At 40.9% G+C, this 15,406-nt stretch overlaps 1 protein-coding gene across 1 annotated transcript in view; it reads left to right on the top strand.

Moving 5' to 3' along the window:
• Positions 1 to 700: 700 nt before the first annotated feature.
• Positions 701 to 15,406, top strand: part of chd7 (chromodomain helicase DNA binding protein 7) — a 46,780-nt gene continuing 32,074 nt past the window's right edge. Inside the window, exons 1-2 of the mRNA XM_056474688.1 lie at positions 701 to 950; positions 10,853 to 12,873. Coding sequence (XP_056330663.1) covers positions 11,029 to 12,873 — 1,845 coding nt within the window. The 5' untranslated portion in view covers positions 701 to 950; positions 10,853 to 11,028. The remainder of the gene's footprint in view (positions 951 to 10,852; positions 12,874 to 15,406) is intronic.

The following is a 15,406-nucleotide window of genomic DNA, read 5'->3' as shown; positions in this document are numbered from 1 at the left end:
ATTTATGTTTAGAAAATGGCGTCAAAGTGAAATAATCTTACTAACACACAACTGTGCAACGTGTTACATTCAATGTCAAAACGTAATGGCGCCAAAGAAATGCAGTGTTTATTACGGGCTGCAGGCAAATAGATCAAGGACAGGCCTGAACATCCGGGCTACATGCGCCAACAGGGATTGGTTGCTTTACGCTTCAGGTAAATTCACCTTGTTTACGTATGGCTGTGAAGTATCAGAAGGTGTAGTTATTTCAACTGTAGAGTAATGAATGTAAATGTAGTAAAGTATTCAGATTCAATTTCAGCATGTTGTACCTAATTCTTTTTTAAATGTGAAACACTCGCTACATTGCAGTAAAAAAGTTTATTTTTCGTGTTTTTACAATACATAAAGATATTTACATGAGTTCTTAAGTCAGTAAACAAACATTCCCCTGAACCTACTACATTTCATCAAGTGTGTATATACACAATGTTGATTTTCCTTAAAGATTATGAAATATAACAGAACGACGTCTAAAAACAAGATCATTAGAAGATGCCCATTTATAAAGTTTATCCGAGATAATTATTTTTACAGAAATGCTAATAAAGACATGGCAAATAAAAGAAAAGGCACTTGCGTCACAGCCCGGCGAGGTCACTCACGCGCACGCATGTTTATCCAGTAAGAGTCATGCACGCGCCCCCTGCCTGTGGAAGGTGAGCGAGCGCGAGTGTCTAGAGGAGAGGACACGAGAACGCGACTGCCCGGATCGATCGGATTAAACTCGAATTGAGCGAAATTAACACAAAGGAGAGAAGCAGAGTCGGCGAGGACGGGACGCTGAGACGCCGACTTCATCGGCACTATTTGAATTTCGACAGTTATTCGCGTATTTAAACGGATTTTCTGGATATACGAAGAGGAGTTAATTGGCGAAAACCCTAAACTGACCCGCGTTGAGTTGGGTAAGGATTTGCCTTTCTTTCTAACGATACGACACGAATCCACAAACTTTATCAATCGCACACAAACTTATTAGATAGTCCCAGGCGTTTCTTACGTTTTTGTACAATTATACCTGTGCTTTCATTGTGAGAAAACTGTTTTTGACTGTACATTTAACTTGTTTTCAGCCATGGTGGTGCCCGCGGTGAAAACGGTGTTTTAAAACGGCAAAAAGTTATTTCACTTCAATGTTTCGCAGGGAGAACATAAACCACACGTTGGCTTTTTCGTTTCTTGGCATTTTAACTTATCGAAAAATCTCAAACTAGCTCGAGCACATGCTAACATTAGCTCATTTAGCTCACGCGCACTGCATTGTATAGAGCCGCACGGATCCCTATAGGAGTGGAAGCGATAAATATATGAGATAAATTGGATACAAGGACTTTTTCCTTTCAAGTTCCGAGACAACACTTATACACTTCATATTATTACGTTAATGGGTAAAACAAATTTTCCAAAAGCGTATAAAGTAAGTGTTCGTTAGCTAGCTAATTGTTGAGACACGAGGTGGTTTGAACGTAACGTTAGAGGTGAGTCATTGGCCGAGCTGAATGAGGGAGATCCCCGACCCCTTCTATCAACAATTACACTTATTAAATAGTTTTCACGCGCACAAAACTGCACGTAAGAATTACGCCAAAGTTGCTGTAATCGTGTTAACCCCTTTTATCGCTCGATGATGCTCGAAATAGCGTGTGGAAACAGCGAAGCGAATCTGTAAGTGCGCTTGTCCGAAGGACAATATAGATACCGGGGAAGGTTGCTTGAGGCCAGATGGTCAACCCCCCTTTTTCTTTTTTATTCGTTTATGAAAGTCAAAACTTCAACATTGTTTGATTAGTACAGTTCACGTGTGCTGCTTGTGCTCTGGATTCGGCAATCGGTGTTGTTTTGATCGAGTGCTCGGCTGAGAGAAGTGCGTTCAGAGGCAGGCGTGCGCTGGGGTAATTAGCTGCTTGGAAGTGGCTGATCTGCTAAGAGACGGACAGCGTCGACTTCATTGTCTCACAACAAGCTAACTAGCTAGCTGGACACAACTCATCTCACGTTTCTTTTGTCCCTTTGGCCTCTCAACAGGTAGACGGTTTAAAGGGAGGGGGGATCGGGCTTCACTACATTTGAAGGGAACTGGGGACAACGCACCTGGTTTATTATTGGACGAGTTTACGTGTTTTGAAAAGTTTCAATTTTGTTTACTATTAAGTCGAAATTGCTTTTGTTAGCTAATCTGTATATTAAATACGCGCAAAATACCCGAAAAGCACCTGCTTGATTTACAGCGTTTAAAAGTCACGAAGAGTGGAAAAAACTATTACTTTTACTCCAATGTAGCATTTGATGCGAGTTTTAACACGGGTCCACATTTTGTTGTTAAAATAAACGTAAATAAAATACTTTGCGTTTTAAAAGTTGATTTAAATGTGATCTAAACCTGAAAATTCAACAAAGAATCTCTTGAAGATCAAATCGTCGTTGTCTCGCTGCCTCAAGTCTTTAACCTAAGATGGCAGCTTTTAATGTGTGTAGGTCCACTCAATGAGCAGATATGAAGCCGGTATGGCGGAGCAGATGTGAGGCTGCTTTGTAGTCGCTTTAGGCTTTTCATCTCGCTTGCCTTTTCTTGTGGTTGCTGGGGCTTGTTCACTAGTTGCATCAAATCGAAAAGGCAAGTGCCGGTTCCTCTTTTGTCTTCAGAGAAAAGTTTGAGTCCAACTCTTTGTTTGAGTACACTTTAGTATCTACACACTTTCACTTAATCAAAAATACTGTAGTGATTAGTGTTAAACATTATTTGTGAGTTACGTTAATTTCTGTTGCAGTTTGTTTGAATACAAATGATCGATTTAGTTAAGCTTTTTAATGAACTAACGTGATTTTTGTGTTTTGGTACTTAAAATGAAGGGGTATACATGCATTGTTAATTGGTCTCTGATCTCTTATAGAGTAATTTCTCAAGTTTTGTGACCCAAATTAAAATATATCGCCTTATAAATTTTGCTAAATGTACTTTTAAAGTTCATTACATCAGATAAACAAACACAATCCAGCCAACCATGTTCACAAACCCATGTGAACTAGTGTCAGTGTTGTTTGGGTAGGGTCATGCTTTACTGTGGTCTTTAAACACCTCAACTCTTCACCTTTAAACCTATTGAAATGTGCATTTTTATCTTTAGTATGTGCCTGAATGAAATTCAGAAAAAAAGTGGCTACCGTGAAACAATACAATGCATATGCAAATCAGTTTTGTGTTGTAGATAGAAACTCTTTTTTTTTTTTTTTTCTTTTTTTTTTTATCCATTATTTGCAACTTCTACAAATCCTACTGATACCAGCTATCCTGGGACTGGCATTCAGTGAGCTGCAGAAGTGGGTCAGGCACCCCCTGCACTGACACATGTGCGCACAAACACTGGTATTGGAGGGTGCTTTCAAAGCTGGTATTCTAGTTATCTGACAACATGCTTTCAATCTACGCCAGGAACCGCACCGCTGTGTCCAGGCCCTTTCCCTCTAACCCCTCCTCTCTAGCCATGGGTTAGCAGGAGGGCTGCAGTGGCCTGTTGTGCTGCAAAACAAGCAGGCTTTTTTTCTCTTTTCGCTGACCATCCCCCTCTTCCCTGCCACATAGAAGATGGAGGAACAGTTTCAGATGAATAGCTTGGAATAGATGAGTCTTATAATATTCAAATGAGAGATGCTGGCCTTTAATGGCTGAATCTGTTTCTCAGTGAGATTCAAGAAATTTTTAATGTATTGGCTTGCTGCGTATAATTCCCTTACTGTTTTTGTCTGCGAGAAGACATTTTTTAGAAAGTTTATATGAACTCTAAGCAGCAAACCTAGTGGTGTTAAATCATGTAGAAATGTTAAATCTGCACTGTACCATGCGACTATCTCTGGCAGCGTGCGTTTTAACAGACATTTCAAAATAGCTTTCAGCACTTTCATAATCACATCCTCTGTTAATGTTGTGAGGCATGCGATTCACTCTTTGTGTTTATGTGCCATTTCCCCATTTTTCTTTTTCTTCTTTTGGTTAAACAGCAGCCTTTTTCCACTCGTACAGCAACTTGCTCATTCTGAATCCTTGGGCACATGCTCTGAATCCTCGAGCTTTTTGATGGTGTATTTAATGTAGTAATTCCCTTCAGGTCATTTTTACATCCCTTGTGGCTATAGGCAGACTTCAGAGCCCCGGGATATACAACCTTTAAATCGTCGGCCCTGAGGGAATGTCAGAATCATTGGTACATACTACCGTTGACATGATGTTATGATGTTTTTTTATTTGATCATTTAACACCCGTTTGGATTACTATTTTCCACATGTCAATGTTGTATTTATAAACCTTTTTGAAGATTATAAATATACTAGCATTAAGAAGTTAAGAGTCTGTCTAAATATTTAAATGATTTTTATATATATATATATATATATATATATATATATATATATATATATATATATATATATATATATATATATATATATATATATATATATATATATATATATATTAGGTCTACACGACATTGAAAAAAACTGACATTGTAATATTTTCATTCACTGTGATTTATATATTGTGATATAAATGCAATTTCACCTGATGACTTGAATGGCTCATAAAGAATTCAAAATTTTAGATCTATTGGGATGATTGTGTAGTTGAGAATATCTGTGTAAAATATAATTAAAAAAAATGACAAGCAAAGTTAAATCTGATGAACAAAAGATGCAAATAAACAATGATTTATGATTTTCTGGCGAGTCAAACAGTATTCAGAAGCAGAACTTAAACAGTCACTGTATAATAATAATTATAATAATAAAATTAACACTATATTGATTTGAGTACAATTAACCTTTAAGCTACAAACGTTTAATTGATTGTGCCTAAACGTTTAGGTTTGCTCAATTCTTACTGTCAGGGCTTAAAAACTTACAAATAATCAACTTTCACTCAAAGGTTCAAATTTGAAATTACTCAACTATGTTGTTAACTAATGTCTGGTCAACTATAATCCAGACTAAATTGCAGATCCCTACGATGTGACTATTGCAGACTTACACATTGCGATATCGATGCTGAAACAATATTTTGTGCAGCCCAGATAGATAGTTGGATGGATGGAAAGTTAATTAGATGGATGGGTAGATTGGCGGATGGATGGATGGATAATCAACCAATGTTTCTTAAAAAAAAAACCATCACTAAAACTTCTGAAAGTGAACCGCCATGTTTTACTGTTGCATAAAACATATGTGTAAATACATATTTAAAAATTTAGTTGTAATTTTTCAGTGTCTCGTAAAATCAGCCTAAAAACATTAAGAACAGTCAGATAAAACTAATAAAAACACTTGAAACAGAGTGGAGTTATTTCTAAACAAGGCTTAAATGCTTTATCATATTTAAACGTTCATACTAAAATTGTTACAGATTTGGGGATTAAACAACAGCATATACACTCTGCTTCATTTTAAAGAGGCAAATTGACGTGTAGCTCTATCGCCTGTTGTGCTGAAATGTCTTCTTTGTGTGTGTGCTTGTGACGGGCACACAGTTATTTCTCTATCAAATAGCTCATTTAATGCAAACCATTGCAATATGCACTCTTGCGATATTTCAATATGCAGCACAGGCCTAATAGTTTATCTAGAAAATTAGGAACAGTATTTATTTAATGTATACATGTTATTATAACATCTTAAAGGTCTTTGCTGTCACTTTAATTTAGCAAGGATAGATTCCATTAACCTAAAGCATTAATTCCAAATACCACCACCAGGGAATGGATCTGGTAAGGCTTCCTCTCTGCAATGAAATGTCATTGTTGTGGTGATTGCTTTTAAATGTTGAACTGTGTTCTGCTAGAGGAACAAGGGAGTTTCATGGCTTTTTGCCCCAGCTGACCCTTCTGCTGGTCCTCAGCTGGTACGCAGACAAGTGCCGGAGGCAGACGTGGTGACAGCAGGTCTGGAAGTGAAGGTCAAAGTTCCCTCTTCCTCTTTTTCCAAATCTGCCATCTCTGACTGTCTGTGACTTTTAGCTCAGCAAGCTCTTGCATTCATCCAAACAACAGAAATGCTGCCGTCTAATTGTTCCTTCATGTTTGAGATGAAATGAGTTGTCTTAGATCAAGGATGGAGCATGTAGCAACAGATTTGTTCCCTGTATGGGTGAGCTTGCACTAAAAAGTGAGGTAAAAAACTCTTCCCTTTATTTACAGCAGTGTTGTGTAAAAGCACCATTTTGTACAAGTGGAACAGATCTGCTGCTCTAACCCCGCTCGCTCACTTGCTCTTCAGCTACCCACCCATCTCATCCTGTGTCACCCTCAAAACGTCTTTGTGCTCAGAGTTACTTGCCACAGATACACCCCCTCCAACCCCCCCGCCCATGCATATAATGTGGAGGAGCACAGATATAAATTATGCCCAGCTGCAGTTAAAGCTTCTGGTGGGGGTTGTTGAAGAGGGGAATAAAATAAAAGGAATTCTGCTGGAGAGCATTTGTGCAAGGATCTTGTTTTGAGTGTGGCCCCTCCTTTTTGCTGTGATGCAAACCTTGTGTATGCTAAGCTTAAACCCAAGAGACAAACCACAGGTGGCCATAGTCCTGCCCTCTCTTAACAGGGTTTTAAAGCTCCCTGTGAAATGGGAAAATTGGGGAGGTAGGATTGGTTAATCAGTGACTTGCTTGCAGAGTGCATTAAAGAGACTGTCGGTGTTAATGACTGCAATCACACGCACTTGGTGGGCTTTTCCTCCCCTGCCTTTTTCCCCCTTGAGTCTTTTTTTTTTCTCCGGTGCTAGCATCACCATGCATTGCTCTTTTGGCAAGGGCACGTTGGTTGATTTGGTTTGAGAGAAGAAAACTATGCAGGTTGGTGCTCTGACACAGATAGCTGGAAACCGGCTCAGACTGCTTTTATGTTTATCACTCGTGTCAAAAGATAATCGTCAAATGAAGAATGAAAGATAGCATGACCTTGTTCACCTTTATAAATGTGAGCTTGTTATCTCAGGTATATTATCGTTTTGTGGCACTCATTATTGATGTATTTTGCGACTTTTTCTTCATTAACTAGATCTCAGACTAGTTTTAATGTAGTGTTCATACCACATGAATAGGACGCCTGTATGACCTATAATGTTCATCAAATATGTATTCATTGTATAAGGCTTTATCAAACTTTAATGGCAGTTTTGTTTATCCCATGAATACCAGGTGCACCTCTATATTTTGTATGTAGAGCAACGACAACCTCAGTTAACTGCTTGTTAGCCATGCCATGTGTCATAGTCAGCTAACAGTGTGACTGATTGGCTCGCACACCTATTGTGTAACTTTACTGTTAGGAAACTGATTTCGAGAAAGATGGTGAGTTGCACAAATTCAATCCGTTCGCAGCAATGTTTGTTTGCAGTAGTGGTCTGAAGTATGTTTATTATCCGCTTGTTAAATGTGACGTCACGCAAAGCTGCTTCTGGGTCTAAGTGCTCTATCAAACTGTATTGGGAGACTTGACAATGATAATAATGAACATTTACAAAGCAATCACAATAAATATATGTATAATTAGGCATGAATATATGTGTGTGTCGCTGTGTGTATGTATCTGTGTATATATGTGTGTGTGTGTGTGTGTGTGTGTGTGTGTGTGTGTGTGTGTGTGTGTGTGTGTGTGTGTGTGTGTGTGTGTGTGTGTATGCACATACACACACACACACACACACACACACACACACACATACACAAATACATGCATGCATGCATGCATACATACATACATACATACATACATACATACATACATACATACATACATACATACATATATGCGCCTAATATCCCATGGCCAGAAAGTGATAATTTTTTTTAATTTTTTATAAATTGTTAAAATATTAATGCCTGTCACTCTGATTTTATATTAAATTTACTTTAATGTGTGATATGACTAAAAAAGGGTCGTATAAACAAATATTTTCTCAATTTAAATGAGTGGCGGCTTGGATCCGGAACCAGTATTTCATACGTCACCTGTACTTAACAAGCAGATAAGTAGGGTTATTACAGTTCACTAAAACCTTAAAACTAAAATCAATTGTTGCTTGAAATAAAGTGAGTAAATTATACATTTATTGCATTTCATGTAGTTGCCAAGAGTTTTTGTTTGTATTTTATGTAAAATAAAAATCAATAATAATAATAATAATTAATAAATGCTTAAAATTATTATTATTATTATTATTATTTAATTTTTTTTATTTGAACTCACAAAATCTTGAATGTTTTTGTATGTCCATATTAATTAGACTACAGTGGGCTTTAGTCTTGGGTACTGTAACTGAGGTTTAACAGTGTGTGCATGACTTTCCAGTATATTTGAAACATGCTTATTGTTTTATAAATTGACTGAGAAGGCCAATAAACTGACCGGCCAATCACATGATCTGTATGGTGACTCTTGAGAATACTCAGGTTTTGCTTTTCCAGCATGAGTTGTTCTCAATGAGGGGTTGGGAATTGTGGCAATAACTTGCCCCTAAGTGGACCTTTATTCAGATTTATTATGCAGCACAGTGATCACACTTCTCGTGCACTGAGCTTTTTAGCCTATGTAACTTGGGCTATGAATCATTGGAAATGCTGAAGGCTGATGTTGTATTTGTTACTCACCAAGTAGGCTACATTGTCTGTCCTTGTGTCATGGAGTACAGTTTTAAAACTGATTTTTTTAATAGTGTTGTTTTTCATATTGATGGAATTGCGTGTTTTTAAAGCCCAATTTGTTTCCTTGTATTATAGATAACACTATTGCACACAAACAAAGATGACTGTTTTATCAATGATGGTATTTCTAAGACTAATGTCAAAAAAATTAATGAAATCCTTATTCTTTATTATAATCTGCTTAATTGTTATTTATTTTTTGTTTGGGTAAGGTACCCATTTAACGCCATTCAGTGTTTGTGGATGTGAATGGCTGTGTTTTCAGTTCTTATGCCCTCTGGTCAGGGGCAAGCCTGGCCACCCACTCGCTTCAGTTATGCTATGAGTAAGTGAGTACGTCACAGTGCTTTTGCTCTATGGCTTGTGCTCCTCCTGAGGGGTGTGGTTCTCCAGAAGGAGCTGTTCTGGCACTCAGCCACATCTGTCACTCTCCAAAGAGAATTGGGTGAACGGTCAGCCTGCCGGCTTAGACGCCAAATCTGATCATAGGGATTCAAATTTGCGGCTTTTGGCATGGCTCTGTAGGATCTCCCACCATCCCCCGCCATTGCAGCAAGAATAGCGTAGTACTCTGGTGAATAGGGACTGATTTATGACTGTGGTGTTGAGACTCCTCTTCCTGCTCTTAACTAGAGCTGTGAAGAGATTAAAGCTGTGGTGCTGTCACCCACAGGCAGACGCATCTCCTCCTTCCGATCACTCCTCTCATTAAGATTAGCTGTGGTTGTAATGGTCAGCCTGTGTCACCACCTTCAGGTCTTCAGGACAACAAAAAGTGGAGTGTTTAGTTTAATCCACTGCGATAGAATTGCATGCTCATTTGATAGGCTTTTTCTGATCTAAGTGAAGGTTGTTTGTGCTGGTCTGTTGGTTTTGGTGAAGTTGTGTGTGTTTGTGTGTAACTTTTTTTTTTTTTTTTTTCGTGTGTGTGGTTTGTAGCCGAGTGTCTGTGCGCTGTGATATTACCTTACAGGAAGTCTTGTCACCTCTTGCCACAGTGCATGACCACTAGCTTATTACAATTGTGAAGTAATCTTGATTTACACATTTACTCGTTTGTCACTCTAGTTTTTGTTGGTTTGTTTTATTTGTTGCCATAGTGCTGTATAACAATTAATTGACAATTTCAGAACATTTGTGGCTATTTATTTCCCCATAAAGAATGTTTAAAATACAACATGCTGAAGCTTGTTTTTCTGTGTGGCTCTTTGATCCTTAGATTAGCTGGGTCAGTGTAGATTTTCACCAGGATAGTTTTAGCAGCCATGTGGAGAGGCCTAGAGAGAAGAGGAAAATTGGGGGTTGGGTGAACGAAGACTAAAGGAGGAACCATGTGGGAGGAGCTTTGTCGGGGGGTGGAAAAATTTCTTGTGGGGTAGTTGGAGTTGAGGCAACGCATTCCTTGCCCACCCATCTCTTCTACATGTTTAAAACCCCCATATGTGCATAACCACAGCTACATCTGGGTATGTGCATTGGTGAGTGAATGAGTAGGACATCTTAGCAGGTTATATTTGCCCCCACCCTTGCCTGGTTTATCTCACATCTACATAATTCCCCCTGCTTATCTGATTACCTTGCACTTGGCGAAGACTGGTTAGTAATGCTCATACTCCAAAATGCTTCAGATACACGCATTCAGGAAGCAACGTGGATGGTTTAAAGACTTGGCTTCAGCAGGTGGGCCGCCTGCTTGTGTTCCTACATCTGCCTGCCTGGTCTGGCAGCTGCTGTTGTTTAACTACCACTGCTTCTACTGCTGCCTCACTCCAAACTCCTTTGTTCTTTCCCACCATCAACGAATTGTAAAGAAAGAATGAATGAATTTAGGCTTGTAGTGTGTGTGTGTGTGTTGGCCCTTTTGTTTGGAAGCAGAAGGAGCGGGGTGGGGGCTGGGATCAAAGGTTGGCAAAGAGTCAGTTACAACTGCTTTAACTGCAAAAAAGCCCCAGTCTCACCACCCTTCAACTGCTATTGTATCCCAAAAGCTCTGACTCACTTGCTAAAAATTTAATAAAGCATGCTTAAAGTGAACAAAATGGAAAAAGCTTGCTCTCACCTAGAGATATTTGTGTTAATTCTCTCTCTCTCTCTCTTTCTCCCCCCCCCCTCTACAGGTCCTGTAACCTGACTTCGCCTGACACTGCGTTCTCTGAGAGAATTAAGGAAATATGGAGTGACATGTTGCAGATTAGTTAGCGGATTAGCGGATTTGAGGACATCCACCTCTGTGTGAGCACACATTCCCTGTCCTGCTTCTGAAGCTTGGCTGCACAGCAGGAGCACTGCAGCCATGGCTGACCCAGGCATGATGAGCCTCTTCGGAGATGATGGGAATCTGTTCTCTGATGAGTTGGAGGGCCTTGGGGACTGTGGCTACCCCCAAGGTCAGGCAAATCCTATGAGTCAACAGATGCCCCATGAGCACCAAGGCTATGGGCAGCTCCCTCCTTCTCTTCACCTCTCCTCGCCTGCAGTCCCTGGACAGGCCAAGCTTGGCCACCATTTTGACCCCTTTAATCAGTACGAGCAGCCCAAGATGCATCCAATGGACCAGCAGGGGGGTCGAATGATGGGGAATGGACCAGTGAATGGCATGTCCTCCCCACATTCCCGATATCATGGTGCTCCACCAGGTGCAGGAGGTGCTGCAGGGCATCATGTTTACCCAAGTGCGCAAGGAGATGGACGGAGCCAGTCATTCCCAGACAGCGGAAATACTTGGGGTGCTCAACCGATGCAGGTGCCTGAACAAACTAGACCCCCCTTTCAGCAGCAACCACCACAAGCCTCGTCTCATCAGCATGGCCCTGCTGGACCACAAGGACACGCCCACCAAATGGGCCCTTTTATTGGCCGTGGTGACTATGCCATACAGGGCCACAACCAAACCCAAACACCTCCCAGAATGAATCACTTTCCACAAGGCCTCCCTCAGGAAGCCAATCATTTTTTGGGTCACGTGGGTATGACGCAGAACCCTGGCATGTCAGGACCCCCCATGCGTCACCCAGCACAACCTCCTCAGCAGCATCAGCAGCCCAATCAGCAGTTTCTTCACAGGCCTGGCCAGGGTCCGGTTCATCCAGATTCTGTTGCGAGCCACAACCCCCAGTTCCCACAAAGCCCTTCACGACAACAGCAGCAGCAACAACAACAACAGCAGCAGCAGCAAGTTATGGGTGGAAGACCCCACCAAAACATGGGATTTAACATGCACAACCAGCAAGTTCCTTCCAACACTGTAAACAGCTCAGGGCAGTACCCTCCCTATCCTTCATATGGCAACCTTAATCAGGGATTAGCCAACACATCAGGGATGAGTCCCAACTTGAGCCTTACCACCAGCAGTAACAGTAACCCTAATGCTCCTGTGACCCAGGTGCAGCGCTACCCTGCTCCGACAGGGCCCCAGCGCTACCCTACACCTGGGGCTCAACAGGGACCATTGCACCAGCAGCCCATTCATGTGAACCAAATCAATACCCAGCCTATGCATCCAGCTCAGAACCAGGCTACAGCCCAGCAGAAGCTGCAGCAACATCTACCACCTCCACCTCAGGGATCATACTCCTCCCCTCCTTCCATGTCACCCATGAGGAACCTGGCCACCCCTGCAGGCACTCCACCTCCCCAGCAGGTACGCCCTCCCAGTGCAGGTTTGGCAACCGATGTGGGTGGTTACGCCGGTGTACCACATCAGCCTCAAGGCCCAATGGCTCACGCCCAGAGGGGAGCTGGCCCAATGAACACTGCACAGCCACTTCCCCACCAACAGCTGCCATCACATTCTACACACCCACATCCTCCAACAACCCAGATGTACGCTGCTTTGTCACCCAATCACAGAGCTACGGGTGCACAAGGAAGATCTTCAGCAACACCGGGTGGAAACCACACGGAACCACCAGGCCCACAGGACCAGAGGCTACTTGCCCAACAAGCACAGTGCCAGCAGCTGCAAAAGCCCCCATTGCCTTTCCAGCAGCAACAGCTGCAGCAGGTGCACACCCCTCCTTCAATTCCTCCATCACAGACACACCTGGCTGCACACCACCAGAGCTCCCCTCCGTCTCAGCAGGCGTGGGCACCTCCTCACCAGTCACCTCCACCCATGCAGAAAGTGCCTCACATGCTGGTGAGTAGTGTAAATTAAGCATACCTTTTATCACCATTAAATGTTTTTTTTTTTTTTAAGTTCCCGTTGTACATATCGGTGGCAGCAGTCCCATTTGAGGGTTTCTCCTGCCGGCCTTGGTGCCGTCTGTGACCCACAAGTGTGGAAATGGATTTTTACAGCTGTTTGTTTCCTCCTCGCTGCATATCCTGGCCCTCCCCAAGACACAGGCGCCACAGTGCTAATCTTCTAACCCCCACCCCTCCCCCCTTCCCACACTGAAGGGGAAATGCTCCCTTCCTGCTCGCAGTAAGCATCACTCTCCTCCCCCGTCTGCACTCCTTCCGTTCCCCTCTCACTCTTGCTTGCTCTGTCTACATCATTTCTCTCTCTCTCTCTCTCTCTCTCTCTCTCTCTCTCTCTCTTTCTTTCTCTCTCTGTTTGCTTTGCCTGTCTCGGAGGACTCATGCGTGAGTTAATGGCGTACAGCAGGATGCGTCCTGTTGGGAGGGTGGAGGAGGGAACCAGTGGGGAAGGGAGGTTAGCAGCTCTCAATAGCTGCATGTGTCACGTGCTTCTGATGCCATTAGCTTGTTTTGCACTGAAAGCCTCTTTCTCTGGTGACCCATTCACACACAATGGCTGCTGTTATTCCAGTATGCACATCCTGCACATAGAATTTTTGTGACTCTTTATCTCACTCATACCGCTGTTGACAGCAGTGGCTTAATGTCAGGGATGGTGTCTCTTTGATTGTGCGTGCTGATATGTAAGTTTTGGGGTTGACGTTTAAGATCAGTCAGTATTCGTTCATTCCCCTTGTGATCCAGATGAAATGCGTGTAACTAAATTGAATACTAAATTGAAACATTTTTGATTTTGCATAGATCATGAGTTGTCGGAAGACATCCGGTCATGTTTTCTTTTGATGGTGTGTTCTGATGTAAAGTTGACGTTAGAGTTGGGTATAGATTTCAGATGGCCTGAAATCGAAGCTTTCGATTTTAAGAATAGAATAACATTTTATTTAAACCATATTGAAATTTCCAAAACTAAATGCGATGAACATAATTTTACAAATGTTAATTAAAATCCATAGAAAAAGCTTTTACTCATTAAACAACAAAACCCACCTCAGTAGCCTAATAATGTAAAAATGTAAAGCTTGAACAAGTGGTCAGATTTGTTTCTTTAGAATAACAGCTCAATTTTACACAACCAAAAAGTCGCTTGTGTCAACAGGGTTAGGTTATTTTATATCGAAGATAAAATGGATCCATTTTATTTACATTTTCACCTCATCATGGCAAATCGTTAGATATGCACTTGTTGTAATTGTCTTGCCCCTTATGGTTTTGGACACCGAGTTGTGACCTGTCGATGCAAACTTTTGCCTATTGTAATTTTATTTAAAAGATTAATAATAATGGTAATAAAAATTGAGAATTAAAAAAATCGTAATAAAAATAAACATCAGTTTCCCCCAAACTTTAACAACACAAAAAATACATGTAGCTCCGGTTTCCCCCACAGTCCAAAGACATGTGCTATAGGTGAATTGAGTGTTGGGTTGCGTCCGGAAGGGCATCCACTACATAAAACATATGTTGGATAAGTTGGTGGTTCATTCTGCTGTGGTAACCACAGATTAATAAAGGGACTAAGCCGTAAAGAAAATGATTAAATGAATAAAGATAGACCTACATTTTTTTCAATTGTTTTATCTTGTTTTTGTCCAGCGTTTGCTGATTTAGATTTTTTCCTCATGCAACAAACATAAGAAAAAGCTTAAGTCAAAGCATAATGTGCCTTAAATTACATTTTAAACCGTTTAACGCAGCATTATTCAGTCAAATTTAGTTTGCCATGCTTTTCACTTCTCTGAGAGGTGAGATTGCTCTGTACCTGCTTACAAGAGCAGTGCAGCCCAAATGCAGCCCTCAATCACCATTGACGAATAATGAACTTGTTCACAAAAGTGTTTTTCAGCCAATGATAAACTTTCGCTAAAACTTAATGTGATTATTTATTTTTGTATGGTTCCTTTTACTGCATCGATGTTGTAATGTAATTACAATACATTCAGTTTAACAGACTTAAGCATTCACTTAGTTGTTCAAGTATAAAATGAGAAGACCGTGTAACTGCTAGCGCCGTCAGGATCAGCAGGTGAGCGCAGAAACTCCATTTGAAAAAACTGAGGTAAAATAATTGTCATATTTTAAAGACAAGGCGGGTGAAAATGGGATTCAATGCAATGCTTCTTGTCCAGTCTGAGACCAACTTTGTCGTGTATCAATGCGGCAGTGAAGATCACTGATTTTTTTAAGAAGTCAGCCTGTAAACATGGCAATTTTAAAATAGACAGTTCACCGGAAGTGCTGAGGCTGCCTGGCTGAAGTTTTTACTAATTTAAGATTGAACAAAACAATTATTGATAATATACCTTTGTCAACATGAATAAGTGCAGTGAGTGTAACTCTACCATTGAGTTGATATTTGATGTGTATTTATGTTATATATTTTGAAGATGATGCTATAATCACACTATTTT

This window comes from Danio aesculapii, chromosome 2, assembly GCF_903798145.1.
Source record: "Danio aesculapii chromosome 2, fDanAes4.1, whole genome shotgun sequence".
NCBI lineage: Eukaryota > Metazoa > Chordata > Actinopteri > Cypriniformes > Danionidae > Danio > Danio aesculapii.
The sequence above is the reverse complement of the archived record's forward strand: the minus strand, read 5'-3'. Positions and strand labels throughout refer to the sequence as shown.